The sequence below is a fragment of the Pelobates fuscus genome, chromosome 9 (assembly GCF_036172605.1).
Source record: "Pelobates fuscus isolate aPelFus1 chromosome 9, aPelFus1.pri, whole genome shotgun sequence".
NCBI lineage: Eukaryota > Metazoa > Chordata > Amphibia > Anura > Pelobatidae > Pelobates > Pelobates fuscus.
This window is the reverse complement of record NC_086325.1, coordinates 51,210,234-51,225,877: the sequence shown is the minus strand read 5'-3', so window position 1 is coordinate 51,225,877 and position 15,644 is coordinate 51,210,234. Positions and strand designations below refer to the sequence as shown.

Sequence of the window (15,644 nt, the reverse complement as noted above, 5' to 3'; positions counted from 1 at the left end):
TTTATGGTGTCCTCAAGAGCAGCCAGGATGGCAGAAGGTTTTTATAATCGGGACTGTCCCGCTGAAATCAGTATATTCCTTCAGCAGAGTTCTGAGTCCAGAAAAATTTAGTTGCGTCTCGTAATTCAACTCGGGTGTCATAAAATGTGTAGATCGGGCAGGGGAAAGAAGTTAACCGACCTGGATTTATTTAAAACTTGAAGAGTATGAGGGAGTTGAGCTGACGGGAGAAAGTAATGAAAATGGCGCAGTTCTAGACAAGACTCAAAAGTGGAGTTGGCAGTGCAGATGCAAACAGAGGAAAGTCGCAAGTCTTCAGCAAAGACGTCAATGGGAGACATATTTGTTAAATAATAAGGGATTAGATTGGGACACATTTATGGGGAACTAGGATTTTTTGTTTACCTAATTTAACAATGAGGTAAGTTTCATATGTGACAGAGCGATGAGGTATGCAAGTAGTAGAAGGTCTTGTAGAAGCATTCATTATGATTTGTAAGGGAAAGCCTAGACTTGTGCAAGACCAATGGGGAGCGGGTTACAGGATTCATCTGAGAGATAATCAAAATAGTTTCACTTGCGTTGGGCTGTAGGAAGAGGCAGAAAATAATTTTAAAATTAAATTGTCGGGATTTGGGGATTGTCTGGATGTGGGGAGTTAAAGAGAGATGGAATTAATACAGTTTTGAACAGATGTTACAAATGATTATAGCAGATGTTTTTATTAAAACTTATTTGTCATCTTTCCTTTCCACTTGAGGGGGCACTACAGCGTCAGAAACACAAACTTGTATTCCTAACACTATAGATCTAAAACCACCGTTTAAGTGGTTGGCCCCCTTACCTGGGGCTGCAAAGGTAATTTACTCACCTTTTTCCAGCACTGCGTCTGGCCCAGCCCCTGATCCACCTCCTTGGCTGAGATCATCAGAATGAATTATCTAGGTCAATCACAAGGCTTTCCCATACGAAAGCACTGGATTGGCTGAGATTGTCTATTCTGATAAATTGACAGAGTCAATCACCACTCTGGAAAATCAACATCTCTTCAAAGAGATGCATTGATTCAATGCATCTCTTTGGGGAAAGTTCAGCGTCACCATTAGAGGTGTTCCTATGCTGTATTGTAAACACTGCCTTTTGTCTGAAAAGGAAGCGTTTACATTAAAAAGCTTGCAGGGACTGACTATACTCACCAGAACAACCACATTAAGCTGTAGTTGTTCTGGTAACTATAGTGTCCCTTTAAAGTGGAAAGAGACTGCCCAAGTTTAAATTAGTTGTTTTTTTTGTTTTGTTTTAAACTAAATGAGATGACATTCAAATGATACTGCATTCCTATGTCTTTAAACTACTGCTACAAATTTACTCAGTAGAAAAACATGCACCCGGGTTGGGTTAGTGGGTCTTTAAAGCGGCACTGTCATGCCGAATTCCGTTTTTTTTTTTAACCCCCCTCAACTACATCCAATCGACCCCCTAGTCACCCCCAAATGCCCCTATGCCCCCCACATTACCTATTTTTTATTCTTTATTTTCTGCCCCGATCTATATTCAGGGCGCCGCCATCTTTGTGTGGGTAGGTGAAGTCCCTGTGGGACACGTCATCTACCCACACTAGATAGCCCTGAGATTCCCGCACATGCCCAGTGAAACATCTGGACATGCGAACGGGAATTTCACCTATTCATTCATTCATCAGACAGACGAATGAATGAATAGAAAAAATCAGACGAACAAACTAACACTGTGTATCAGTGTTCGTTTGTTTGTTCGGTTTATTACAAGGAGGGAGCTACCGGCGTGCAGCTCCCTCCTTGCAATATGTAAAGACAGAAGGGGCAGGGAGCAGTGCTCCCCGCCACTTCATAAGCCCCCCAGGTCCCCTCCTCACTCTATGGGGGTCAATATGACCCCCATAATAGCACAAGGGAGATTAAAATCTCCCCAATGCCCCTACTCGCTATATCGCGAGTAGGGGCATGTCCACTAAACAGTGAGCAGCTTCTGGCTGCTCACTGTAAAAAAAAAAAAAAAAAAAAAAAAAGGGGTAATAAGGGGGGGACGGGGGACCTACTGTCCTCCCCCGCCGGCCCCCACCCCTGGACGGCGGGTGGGGGCCATAATGGGAATGAGGGGGGACCTACTGTCCTCCCCTCAGGCCCCCACCCCTGGGCGGCGGGTGGGGGCCATAATAGTATTAAGGGGGGGGGGAACCTACTGTCCACCACCCCCCGGCCCCCACCCCTGGGCGGCGGGTGGGGGCCATAATAGCAATAGGGGGGGGACCTACTGTCCTCCCCCCCCGGCCCCCACCCCTGGGCGGCGGGTGGGGGCCATAATAGTAATAAGAGGGGGGGGACCTACTGTCCTCCCCCCCGGCTCCTACCCCTGGCCGGCGGGTGGGGGCCATAATGGTAATAAGAGGGGGGGGGACCTACTGTCCTCCCCCCCCGGCCCCCACCCCTGGGCGGCGGGTGGGGGCCATAATAGTAGTAGGGGGGGGACCTACTGTCCCCCCCCGGCCCCCACCCCTGGGCGGCGGGTGGGGGCCATAATAGTAGTAGGGGGGGGACCTACTGTCCTCCCCCCGGCCCCCACCCCTGGCCGGCGGGTGGGGACCATAATGGTAATAAGAGGGGGGGGACCTACTGTCCTCCCCCCCCGGCCCCCACCCCTGGGCGGCGGGTGGGGGCCATCATAGTAATAAGGGGAGGGGGACCTACTGCCCGGCCCCCACCCCTGGGCGGCGGGTGGGGGCACTAAGTAAATTCCCCCCCCCCCATCAAGGTGACTAGGGGTGCCCAAGCCCCTAGTCACCCACCCCCCACCCAAATAAAAAATGCCCCTACCTACCCCCCTCACCCTAAAAAATAGTGAGGAGGGAATAAAACTGCTAACCTGTAAAGTAAAATTAAACTTACCATTCGACGTCTTCTTTTTTCTAAAATCTTCATTTTTCAGCCCCAAAAAAGGCCAAATAAAAAACCATCATAGCCGTCGAACTAAAAATAAAATAAAAAACCCGAGCGCAAAAAAAAAACAGACGAAAAAGAAAAAACCCGAGCGCACAAAAAAATAATCCATCTTCACCCATGGAGGGCTCCGCGCAGACTGAGCTCCGCAGGGCGGGGCAAGGCTTATAAAGCACTGTGATTGGATGGCTTGAAATCCATCCAATCACAGTGCTCTGTGTCATTTTACAAGCGGGGGGGGCAAGGCTTATAAAGCACTGTGATTGGATGGCTTGAAATCCATCCAATCACAGTGCTCTGTGTCATTTTACAAGCGGGGGGGGCAAGGCTTATAAAGCACTGTGATTGGATGGCTTGAAATCCATCCAATCACAGTGCTCTGTGTCATTTTACAAGCGTGGGAAAGTTCTTTGGAATTTTCCCACGCTTGTAAAATGACACAGAGCACTGTGATTGGATGGCTTGAAATCCATCCAATCACAGTGCTCTGTGTCATTTTACAAGCGTGGGAAAATTCCAAAGAACTTTCCCACGCTTGTAAAATGACAAAGAGCACTCTGATTGGCTTAAACCCACCAATCAGAGTGTTCTTAGGCTAATTGCAGGACGGGGCAAGGCTTTATAAGCCTTGCCCCGCCCTGCGGAGCTCAGTCTGCGCGGAGCCCTCCATGGGTGAAGATGTATTATTTTTTTGTGCGCTCGGGTTTTTTCTTTTTCGTCAGGTTTTTTTTTTGCGCTCGGGTTTTTTATTTTATTTTTAGTTCGACGGCTATGATGGTTTTTTATTTGGCCTTTTTTGGGGCTGAAAAATGAAGATTTTAGAAAAAAGAAGACGTCGAATGGTAATTTTACTTTACAGGTTAGCAATTTTATTCCCCCCTCACTATTTTTTAGGGTGAGGGGGGTAGGTAGGGGCATTTTTTATTTGGGTGGGGGGTGGGTGACTAGGGGCTTGGGCACCCCTAGTCACCTTGATGGGGGGGGGAATTTACTTAGTGCCCCCACCCGCCACCCAGGGGTGGGGGCTGGGGGGGGCAGTAGGTCCTCCCCCCTTATTACTATGATGGCCCCCACCCGCCGCCCAGGGGTGGGGGCCGGGGGGGAGGACAGTAGGATCTCCCCCCGCCCCTACTACTATTATGGCCCCCACCCGCCGCCCAGGGGTGGGGGCCGGGGGGAGGACAGTAGGTCCCCCCCCCCTTTATTACCATTATGGCCCCCACCCGCCGCCCAGGGGTGGGGGCCGGGGGGAGGACAGTAGGTCCCCCCCCTCATCATCTTTATGGCCCCCACCCACCGCTCAGGGGTGGGGGCCGGGGGGGGGGGGGACAATAGGTCTCCCTCCCTTATTTTACTTTACGGCCCCCACCCGTCGTTTAGGGGTGGGGGGCAATATTTTTTTTTTTTTTTTTTTACAGTGAGCAGCCACAGGCTGCTCACTGCTTACTAGACATGCCCCTACTCGCGGTATAGCGAGTAGGGGCATATTATTTACTAATACCAAGTCATTTTTACTTAGTGTTAGTAAATTTGGTTGAAAGACCAATTTAGGTCTTTCAGCCTTTTAGTAGATAGCTCCCTGATACCGTGGGAATTAGGGAGTTATCTACTAAGCGGCTGCAAGATGCAGCCACAGCAATGAATAGGATCGGAGTTTCATTCATTTGAATGAAATTCCGATCCGAACAAAGTACCGAATTGCATCCTAACACCAATGGAGAAACAGTGCTCATTCTGTTAGGATGCAATTCGGCAGTTTTGCCGGCGTTCTGTCTAAGTGACAGGACGTTCGGCAATACTGACAGGAAGCATTGTGGGAACTGGGAGGAAAGCTAGGGATCATGGGAAAATTGGTCTGACCAGCGGAAATGAAGCACACTTTGCTTCTCCGCTGGTCAGAGCTGGTCAAGCGGAGGAATCCTCCATAAGACAGAGTCCCTACTTTGTCTTATGATTTTAAAGAAAACTAAAGAAGACAGGAAGAAAAGAATAACAGATCCCGAGAGAGGGGGAGAAGAGGAAGAGATTGAGGAAAGGTAAGTTCGGCATGACAGTGCCGCTTTAAGGTTCTGAGTAGTTTTTTTACACTTGAGGTAGTTTAGGTTTGGGGTACTGTAGGGGGCTTAATGTGCATCTGTCTTCATGATTTTCTGGACTTTTAATCTAAACAATTCTGAACCTACAGAACTCCATGCCACAGAGTTCTTTTTAACTTGCTTTACATTACATTATTGAGTTGCGTTATAGAGGTACATGAGTAATTTTCTTTGATATCTGTCAATGAGGATGAGAGTTTGTCATGTTCGTGATTTCTGCAAATCGTTATAATTAACACACTGTGTACAGGTAGACAAGAACAAATGACCTTAATGCACCTTATGGCACATGGAGTGTCCACTTAAACACAAACAGATATTTCCATCATTATTAAACACGTTGATTAAATACACGTTTCTGCTTTCTACAAGAATCAGCACCACTTGGACACCCTTGATATTTATTTGTTGAATTATATTTAGTGAAAGTGCTAGAGCCCAGATCCATTTAGAAGCTGTCAGATTCAGCTGTTGATGGTCTTCCTTTGTACATTTTGCACAATGCTCGTCTCATGCAAAAATAGGTAGACATTTGCGAGGGCCTGTCACCATGCATTAAGCTGTAATGAGCCTGGGGCTTCACTAATGTCATACACCTTGTTGCAGAGCACAGCAAACTGGGCGCAGGAACACAGAGTGATAGCCCAGGATCGAGGTGACCTTTTGCTTCAGATTTGCTTGAATTTTTATTTATCATCATAATATTCAGCACCAAAAATAACACATTTTCTTTTTAACATGGATTTCAAACAAGAACGAAAAAAAAATCTCATGTAGAAATCAGTCTGCTTGTGTGCAACTCTACAGGTTACAAAGTGATAGGCTATACTGTACCTGTTTTAGCACAAACAATGCATGTTTAAATTAAAGAGCATAACAATGCAGCTATACATAATACTAGCAGAAATGATAGTGAATGTATACCTTTTAGTTTAATACTCTCTACTAAAAACCAAAGAAAACCGGGTCCTCTCCCACCTGTCAGTCAATTCTCAGTATAATGCTCTATGCTGTTGTGCGAGGTCTGTGCCAGAGATTGAGTGACCACGAGAGCAGGAGAACCCTAACACTGTCCGTCACAGTGCTCACTGGGGGAATGTGGCATGGAATGGAATGGAATGACGGATGTAATTCTGTTCATATGCAGATATTCTAAAAGTGAAGCCAGTAAGTGGATATCATTAGGGAGGTTTGCTCAGTTTGGAGAAGTGTTCCTACTGCATTATGGCTGGACGAAGGTAAGATCGGAGGATATGTTCACTACAGACTTCCGATCTTGTGTTCCCTATTAAGGGTTAATAAGAATGTAGGAATGTATATAAAAAATACCCATTTCTGTCTCATTAGAGATATCTTGCCAGAAGCTCAAGGAAGCAAGGTAAATGGTTAGCGTTAGGACCCACCTAAGAGGTCTGCCTTGACGTGGCAGGTGGGCATACCCTCTCATGGCCATTGGAGGTAACTAAAAACCTCCATTTGTTTAAAAATACATAGGGATGTGGAAAGAGCGCAGGTAACTTTTTTCTTTGGTTTTTAATATATCATTAGGGAGGTTTGCTCAGTTTGGAGAATTGTTCCTACTGCATTATAGCTGGACGGGGGTAAGATCAGAGGATGTGTTTCACTATAGTGTAACATCTCCAGGCTTCTGATCTTGCCACTACTGCAATGCTTGTGTGGTGGTAAGTACATCACAGTTGTAAAGCAAAAAATGATAAAAAAAAAAAAACTTTATGATGCACTATATATATATATACTGCTTTATGAGCTAATATGGAGTCAGGTAAGTCATGCCGTGACATGATCACTTTAAAATATATTGTGCTCTCTGACACAGTTATTAAAACAGGTTTACGATTGGAGTCATTCACTAAACAAGAAATAGGAGTGTGATTGAGGCCTCTTAGTGTGGAGCACGATCAATATTTAAGATCAACTCTGACAAGAAAGATTGTTAAATTTCTCACTTTAAAGTGGGATTGCACCAGTAATGAACATCCTGGCATACTAAGGGTTAATAACTTACGTAACATTATCACACACAGGTGCAGGCAATCTTAATCTTAATTTTGAGGAGCCTCACTTTGAGTGGACCCCCCCTATATTTTTTCAGAATTTCCCATGACAGTTTATGTTGAGAAATCACCAGGGACGTGCGAAACACGTCCAGGGTACTTATACCACATGTGAATACACTATGCCTGCTTAAACCCTTGAGTACTTGCAAGGGCTGCCATGACTATTCAATGCAATTTTTTCATGTTTTTTCATATCAATAAATGTGCCCATTTTTCATATTTTCTATATCCTTCATTTAATTTTTTCATTAGAGGTTCAACACTGTGTGCGGACTATTGTACTTATATTTTGAGATATTTCCTTTAAAGTAAACTGTGTTGTATGAATTTACATGTATCTATAGAGCTGCTGTAGCCGAATATGCAGAACATTCCATCGAGCTATAAGGTCTTTATGGACCAGATTGTGATGATGACATTAAATAATTGCCCCTTCATGGGTTAAACAAAAAAGGTTCAAATATTCCCAGTATCTAGTAATAAAGTATCAGGGAAAATAATTAAATCTTGACAAGAGTTAAAAGCAACGGGAAGAAACTTTATTAAAAAGTATCCCAAGCAAGTGTTGAGATCACAACATTCACATGAATAAAGGGTGTGAGAGTAGCAGGAGGTATAATTGGATTGAGACCTGCGATCTATAGATGGTGCATTATCCCCAAGCTTGCAATCTGCCAGATTCACAAGCTATCTGGAAAACGAACTAAGAACAATTCATTATCTAACAAACCTACTGATTGTGCGGATTTCTGGAGCTTGAACACAGAACTCCCAGGAAAGCTTCTGTATTGTTTGACTTTAAACATTTGCACGTCTCGTTCTCGTCTACACACCTGGTAACAGTGTTCTACTGCTTAATGTCACATCCACTCCTTTAGAAATGTGCCACACTCCCCGTTCACATTAAAAGTTGGAAAACATATTCACTGGCCGCAACACGTAATGTGTCTGCATAACTCCTTCTTAGAAAAGCTTCCACTAGAGACACATTCAGCTACAGATTGCTCCCAGGTTTTCCTCGTTTGTTTTCTCTACCTCTCTCTGGTGTTCAATGCTTAAATCCAGAAATGTCTCGTATAATTCATATAGAATTCTCCCTACAGCTGTGTCTAACCGTATTCTGTACACGGACAATCAATAACAAAGCTGTAGGTGAATTTGTAGATAAATCGCACCTTAACATTAATACTGCTATTTAGGCCAGTGTGTGTAGAATTTTTTTTTTTTCCCCCCATTTACCACCATCATTCATTTCTACATTACAATTTGTTTAAAGGTTATTTACTGGAACCATAACAACTTGTGTTTAATGCTCAAGTTATGAGGCAAGGAAGACTCCCATCACTGTCTCCCTACGGTGTCAACGTATAAATATAATCCTAATCCCTCACCAGCCATGGACTGGCCACTGGACAAGAAAGAGAAATATCCAATGGGTCTTAATGGTCACAGGCCACAGGCTATAGCCAGGACGTTCAGGGAATCCCCCCAACTGGTCAAGAAAAATCATACGCATATAACCAGACAAGAACTTATTTACTGGTGTTTGCATTTCCTCTACCCATAGTGGGTTATATTCTAATAATGTATCTTGGATTATTTAATATTTAGAATGATTCTATAAACTACGGTGGTCCTTGCCAAACTAAGTAGGAAGCAAATGTTTAATTGGGAAAGTAGATTTGCTGTAGAAAGGATATTCAACGGAGCAGCTGATCCTCCATATTAGAGACATTTTAAACAGACCTTGTATGAATCCCACAGCCTGCATGAGCCGCTGAGTCGCAGATATATATATCACTACAAATACCTTCATTTGAGGTATGTATAAGGGACAAAACCTATATATAAAACATTTCAACTAGTTACTTACCCAGTGTGACCATGATCATAAATGATGTGTAGAACAAATCTATTTCAATTCCACATCAGAATTAATGCAGGCCCTCAGCATAAATCTTTTATGTGTGTCCTGCATTAAAATGACAACCTGTTGACATTACCATTAATTTTGCATTAGTTCTAGATGTGCGAGTATGTGTGAACAGCATGCATTAAGGATATACAAATAGCATATCCAATGATAATCCCATGCACTTTTAGTGTGTTGGTAAGAGCAGTACATTGAAATACAAAGAGCAATGGTAGTGCTCTCACTGGTTTTATATCCAGAGGATCAATAGCACAGCCTGACCGAGACAAAGGTTTTATATCATGCTGTGCTTAGCATAGTGTACGTCACAAGGCAAAAATTATTATTAAAGGAATTCTATAGTGTTAGGAATACAAATCTGTATTCCTAACACTAGAGCCGTCTGGTCACGCTCTCCCCAACAGCTGGGTTGGCACTTCGCATCCTCCAACGTCATTCAATGGAGGCTAATGCGCATGCTGTGCATGATCAGCGGACTAGGCCCTTTTTTTACGGACGCTGGATGTCGTCGCGCAAAGCGTGAGGACATCCAGCGTCAGTTACGCAACCAATGTCACTTAGCAAGCAGGAAGTTCCTCAAGTGGCTGTCTAATTGACAGCCACTAGAGGCAGTCTTAGTCCAGCAATGTAATTATTGCAATTTCTCAAAAAACAGCAATGTTTTACTTTGCAGGACTAAGTGGGACAGGGACACTGCACCCAGACCACATCAATGAGATGATGTGGTCTTGGTGCCTATAATGTCCCTTTAAGTTAATTGCACTGTATACGGTTTCGGTTTTTTTCTTTCTGGAATAATATTCTGGATGGGATGTTGTGTGTACATGTGGTATCTGAAGCAAGAACAATGTTTGTTAAATGTGAAGTTTGCATTCTGGAAGATCATTCCAAATGACATGTTCCCTGGGTGGCAGTGTCTGGGAGGGGAAAAGATGAAGAGATCTACCATACTGGAGCTCTCCCTGCTTTATGGTACCACCAGGATCTACACTCTCAAATATGTACAAGTGTGAAAACAAGAAGAATGAGACAGCAGAATCCACCACAAACCAGAAAAGAAGATTGCATAAACATATTGCACATATGCAGTGTTAAACAGTGTATCTTCTGTGGGCATATTAAGTCAACAGAGGAACCCACAGTTATGCTTCAGCCACTCAAACCACAAGCCCCATGATCCTTGGCTTGCTTGAGACCAGATGAATGTGTGTTGGTAATTCTAAACCAAGAGCAGCTTGGAAAGTGCCATTTAGCATTTATTGCAGAGTAAGCTAAGAAACCACAACACAAACGTTCTTTCACATTTAAACTTTCAGGCTAGCCTCTGTTATATCATTTTGTCCAAACATTCAGTAAAAAGTAATATTGCGTTATATTACATTGATCACATTTAAATTGACTTCCAGATTGTGCCACTATGGTCCATGGCCAATCCATTTTCAAACACATTTTGTGGTGATAACTTAACATATCTTGGTCCAATGCCTTGTCACGAAGTGATACAACAAAAAGTCAATTCACTTAACTGTCACATTCGATGTTAATAAACGAACAATAATGTTCAACTTACTCAACTGTTATGTAGAAACACCATCCATCATTACGACATCGCATATTAATGTTTTAATTCAACTGCATTTTCTTTTGTACCACATCAATCATTCCTCTATCACTCAAAACAAGAAATTAAAATAGTGATTTCCTATACTGTTAAACATGTAACCAGGAGCAGTCTCTGCATCAAGGAATTGTTGTAGCTTCTGTTTACGGAACACCACCTGTCAATTGGTAAGGATGGATCACATGGCCATATATGATTGCATAGCGAGGTAGGCAACCACAGTTGTGCCTTGTAAGGGATTGAATACAGTCTTGGGTCAGTTTAGCATAAACTTAGAAATATAGACCTACAGCAGGTAAGAACCAGGTAACCAAATGTGACAAACTAGAGGGTTATTGATATTCCCAGTTAAAACGGTATTTCATCTGTAGAGTTTTAGGTAATTGGTGGTTGCTAAGGACACTAGAATGATGAATGACAGAGAGGCACTATGGGTGTTGGGATTCACATGTAATAGGTTTACATGTGAATCCCAACACCCATAGTGCCTCTCTGTCATTCATCATTCTAGTGTCCTTAGCAACCACCAATTACCTAAAACTCTACAGATGAAATACCGTTTTAACTGGGAATATCAATAACCCTCTAGTTTGTTGGTTCAAGGATTGGTTTGAAACTCTGCTCTGTCTCACAGTCTGTGTAGCGCCTATCTTACGCACTACATTGAATGATTTAGTTAGTATAGTTTTAAACTGGAATAATACCTTGTACCACACCACTTCAGTCTCTTTGTTTCCCATTTTATAATCGTCAACATCCGGACATGTGATCTGCTTGTTTTTTGTGACTTGCACTTGTTCCCAGTATCGCAGCCGGTCGTTGTAACAGAGCCCCATGTCATTTTCAGCCACAGTCAGGAGCATCGACACCTTCATGCAATATGTGGAATTTCTTTAAAAAGAAAGAACATAGAGATCAATATCCATTGCTTAGAGTAGTAAACATATTTACAGTTAGACGGCAGTCAGTGCAGACCATCCTCAGTCTCCTATTACTAATAACAAAGTGATTTTACAGCTAGTCTTCCAAAGAAGCAGAAATTCAGTATGGAAGGGTTATCTAATTCTGCTTAAAAAGAGACACTGTAACACGGGTTCACAAGGACCACCAATGGAACAAGTTATGCGAAGAGAAAATTATGGATATAGATCGACCTCTAAAAGAGAGAGATTCAATCAAATTTAGAAAATGTATATTACCAAATCCCCTCCGAGGTGCCTTTTTTCTAAAATAAACTTTATTCGCTCACATTCACCCATAATGCAGAAATACAGAGAGGTTGCTCATTGTATCATTATATTTATGCACAATTTCAAAGTTGCAGAAGTTCACAAAATCTGAGTGGAGTGTTCTCCATTATTACAAGTCGCTGGAGCGTGTGAAGCCATGTCTAGAGAAACTTCTGAAACTATGAAAGCCGAAGACATATGACTGCATTCCATGTGCTCAGTGAAAAAGCATCAATTCCCCTTGTTTAACATTCTCATTAAACTAAAGACACACACTGAAAATCCTTGGAGACATAGTAACCTCGAGCTATCATCATTTAGATTCCACATAATTATTGCATGCAGTCCCAGCTCTCATTGAGAATCAGCCTATATTTATACTTTTAGTTTGTGAATTCATCAAGACAAGAAATTAGTTTAAAAAGTTACTTTTTTGGTAAAGCATTTTTGGACTTTTTTGCAGATCTTTAGCTACTCGTATATGCACATTGTACGCAAGTTTCGCAGATTGTAGTAAAATCTTTTGATATTTCAAAAATACGGTAACCTACAATAATACTAATAATACTAGTTTAAAGGTAACCGAGAGGCCTGGTGATTTGAAATGTTATAGAAATATACATACTACAGGGCAAAGTAAATATTAGATTGATTTACCATGACAATCTTCAGGGTCAAGGTCCAGGTAAACTTACTAGCTCCTATATTCTGATAACTCGTGTGTCTCCATTGCATCTACACTAACAGGATTATTTACTAAAATGAGAATTAGCAAAGTGAATTCAAAATGATTTTCAAATTTTAAGGCAAAACAGGAGAGAGAGAGAGAGAGAGAGAGAGAGACACACACACACAGTGGGAAACAGAAAACCAAAAACGAAAAAACAACTAATGCCTTTTTTTGTATATAGCAATTATCAAGCTCCTATGCAGACTGTAACTGAGCTGGCAAACTGATCTATTTTATCCTATATTTAAAATAGAACATTTAAACATTATCATTAAGAGGACTTTAGAGACACCAAGATCACTTCATCTGAATAAAGCAATGGGGTACCGTGACACTATATTTTTAACCCTGCAACTGGAAACACTGCAGTATAGTTGATACGGCAACGTTTACATACCTCTGGTGGTCATCTTCCTCATAGGCCACTAGAAGCGCTTCTTCCCCAATAGTCTAGTTACATTTGAGTATGCAATCAAATGGTCTCATAGAGACCGTATGATTGGTGCGGAGCAGCTGTTTTGTAGTACATGCTGGGCACAAGCCAACCAGACCCCCCTCGACCTTAGCAACATTGGAGGCCAGAGGACCGAGACCAGCCCCACACCACCAACAATAACTAACATTGGAGGCCAGAGGACCGGGACCAGCCCCACACCACCAATAATAACTCTACCCTTAAGACTACACAGAAAACCGGTCTGAACATCTAACTTCCTGCCACTGTCCTCCACCAACATTGTACCTATTGTTTTGTTCTGTTTTGTTTTAATATGGCACTAAGGTAGCCCTGATTGGATACTAGAGAGGCTTTTAAGCTTACACGAAGTGGCAGTCTTATACCAGCCAAAAGTGGCAGTATGCCACACACCTCTAGGACTTAGCTAGGGAAGATATATAGTCAGTAAGGAGGTCTCCTAAACACAGCTAGCATACAGATGACATGTAAATTTCCAAGTTTAGCCACATTGCAAGGTCAACATGGCCAACTGCGGATACAGTTAACAAGAACAAGACTTATTAGCCTTGCTGCCTTGTCCAATTGTGCACTTATGTATACCACTAATGTAAATGCAACACTAACCGTTGGGCCGGCGCAGACACCCGCAGACACGGACACGGCATGGCACAACCACCAGCCTATGGGCCTCCATGACAGAGATTTACAGTAAAATACTCCCTACTATTACATGCAGGCACTAGCGACAAATACGCGGTACACCTACATAAGAACACGAAGCAGCCAAGCTAGAATAAACAACCCCGGTCACATCACATAACGCATACATACCACTATCGTGAGAAAAATGGGCTAGACAAGCCTGTCACTTATATATATAACATAGGGCGCATTCCAACACCGCGACTTACTATCTGGAACTCAGGTACCACACTCTTATAGCAGCGATTGAGAACCCTGCAACATCATACTTAACAAAATACAAAATGTATAATACTACCAAATTCACAGATCATCATTAGATGAATAAAAGCTCGTTTTGGCAGAAAAGTTGAATAGTACACAGCTTCATGTTTATTCGCATGACTCCTTATATAACAAAATGTGCTGAGTTTATTTACGCCACTAAACTGTTTTTTTTTTTTTATCTGTTACATGTGATTGAGTCTGTTATAGCTATTGTGGCCACGCAGACATTGTTGTAATCCTAGCACGACAAAAATAAAGAATATATTAAAAAATTCCAAACGAAACGTGATATTTAGTTTAATCCCATATGTGAGAACAAGCCTGATTAAAGGTAGTAAATAATATTTTTTAAATAAATATGACATAATATGAAAATTGCGTTACTCAGGAGTAGTGTAGAAACTTCATCGGAGTAGAAAAGTCACAAAATGAAAATATAATACACACTTAATAGCTACACACAGAGGACACTGGCACACACAAATATGTACACATGCTGTCATTTGACACACAATGACAGACACACTTACTGACACACACACACATTCACTGATGCTGGAGCTGGGGTGAGACGTCATAACTCGTCTTCCGCCATCACTGCAGGATGTGAGGGAGCAGTACTGTAAGAGCACAGACACCACCTGCCTTGATTCTCCCCCTAAGGACATACTCTGCCTTAGCGCACAGACAGCTGCCTTGAGGGGTGGTCTATTTGGACAGCCAGCTAGCTCATGGCTTACACATTGTTTGTGGTGCGCATACCCCCTAGGTTACATGTGAGAACCTGTGCCCTGTGGGAAAATGTTGGATTGGCTGACTTCATCAACATTCATGTACTCAGCCAATGAGGCAGAGTGGAATCATGAAGACAAGCATGGCAAGGGCAAAAAAGTTAGTTATACTCCCCTTTCAAACCTTCACATGGTGGGATGGGACACCAAAATTGGTAGATTTAAACTATAGCGTTATAAATACATGTTTGTATTCCTAACACTATAGTGTTACTTTAAAGATTATGAATGAAGAAAAAAAAATATTTAAAGCAGCACAACAAGAGTAAGATTTTCAAAACAGAAAGAAAATAAGGAAATGTGGTGAAAAACACAGGTTTATGTTGTCCTCTGCAACATATTAATAACTGACCTTCAAAAACAGAAGATGGGCTGCTGAAGCCAAACCATAAATAGGTTAAATGCTTCCAATATTCCAAACTGTATGGCAACAATTGACCCTAGTGAATACGGAGACATTGGCACCAAGGAAATTATTTTAATGATTCAATTCTGACTTCAATCAGCGAGCCTTGGTTTGGGCTGATGAGGCTGTAGAAGCATAGAATGCAAAAGGGCAGATTTCCAAAAAAATTCTCTCCATCCAAATGAGTTGGACCCAACTGAAAGGCTTCATTACCGTTCACACTGTTTACTTGAGACATACGACAAGTGGCTGATATTTTGAAGTGCACTGCGATTTAATGGATGCCAAAGTGACTTACAACATATTGCACAGCAGGTGTTTCTGTTTAATAATTGTAAAGAAAAACAAAATTAGCAGAA

At 42.3% G+C, this 15,644-nt stretch overlaps 1 protein-coding gene across 1 annotated transcript in view; it reads right to left on the bottom strand.

Annotated features, from left to right (window-relative positions):
* The window catches only part of IL1RAPL2 (interleukin 1 receptor accessory protein like 2), a 671,170-nt gene that overhangs the window by 354,224 nt on the left and 301,302 nt on the right, over positions 1-15,644 (bottom strand). Inside the window, exon 4 of the mRNA XM_063431954.1 lies at positions 11,408-11,594. Coding sequence (XP_063288024.1) covers positions 11,408-11,594 — 187 coding nt within the window. The remainder of the gene's footprint in view (positions 1-11,407; positions 11,595-15,644) is intronic.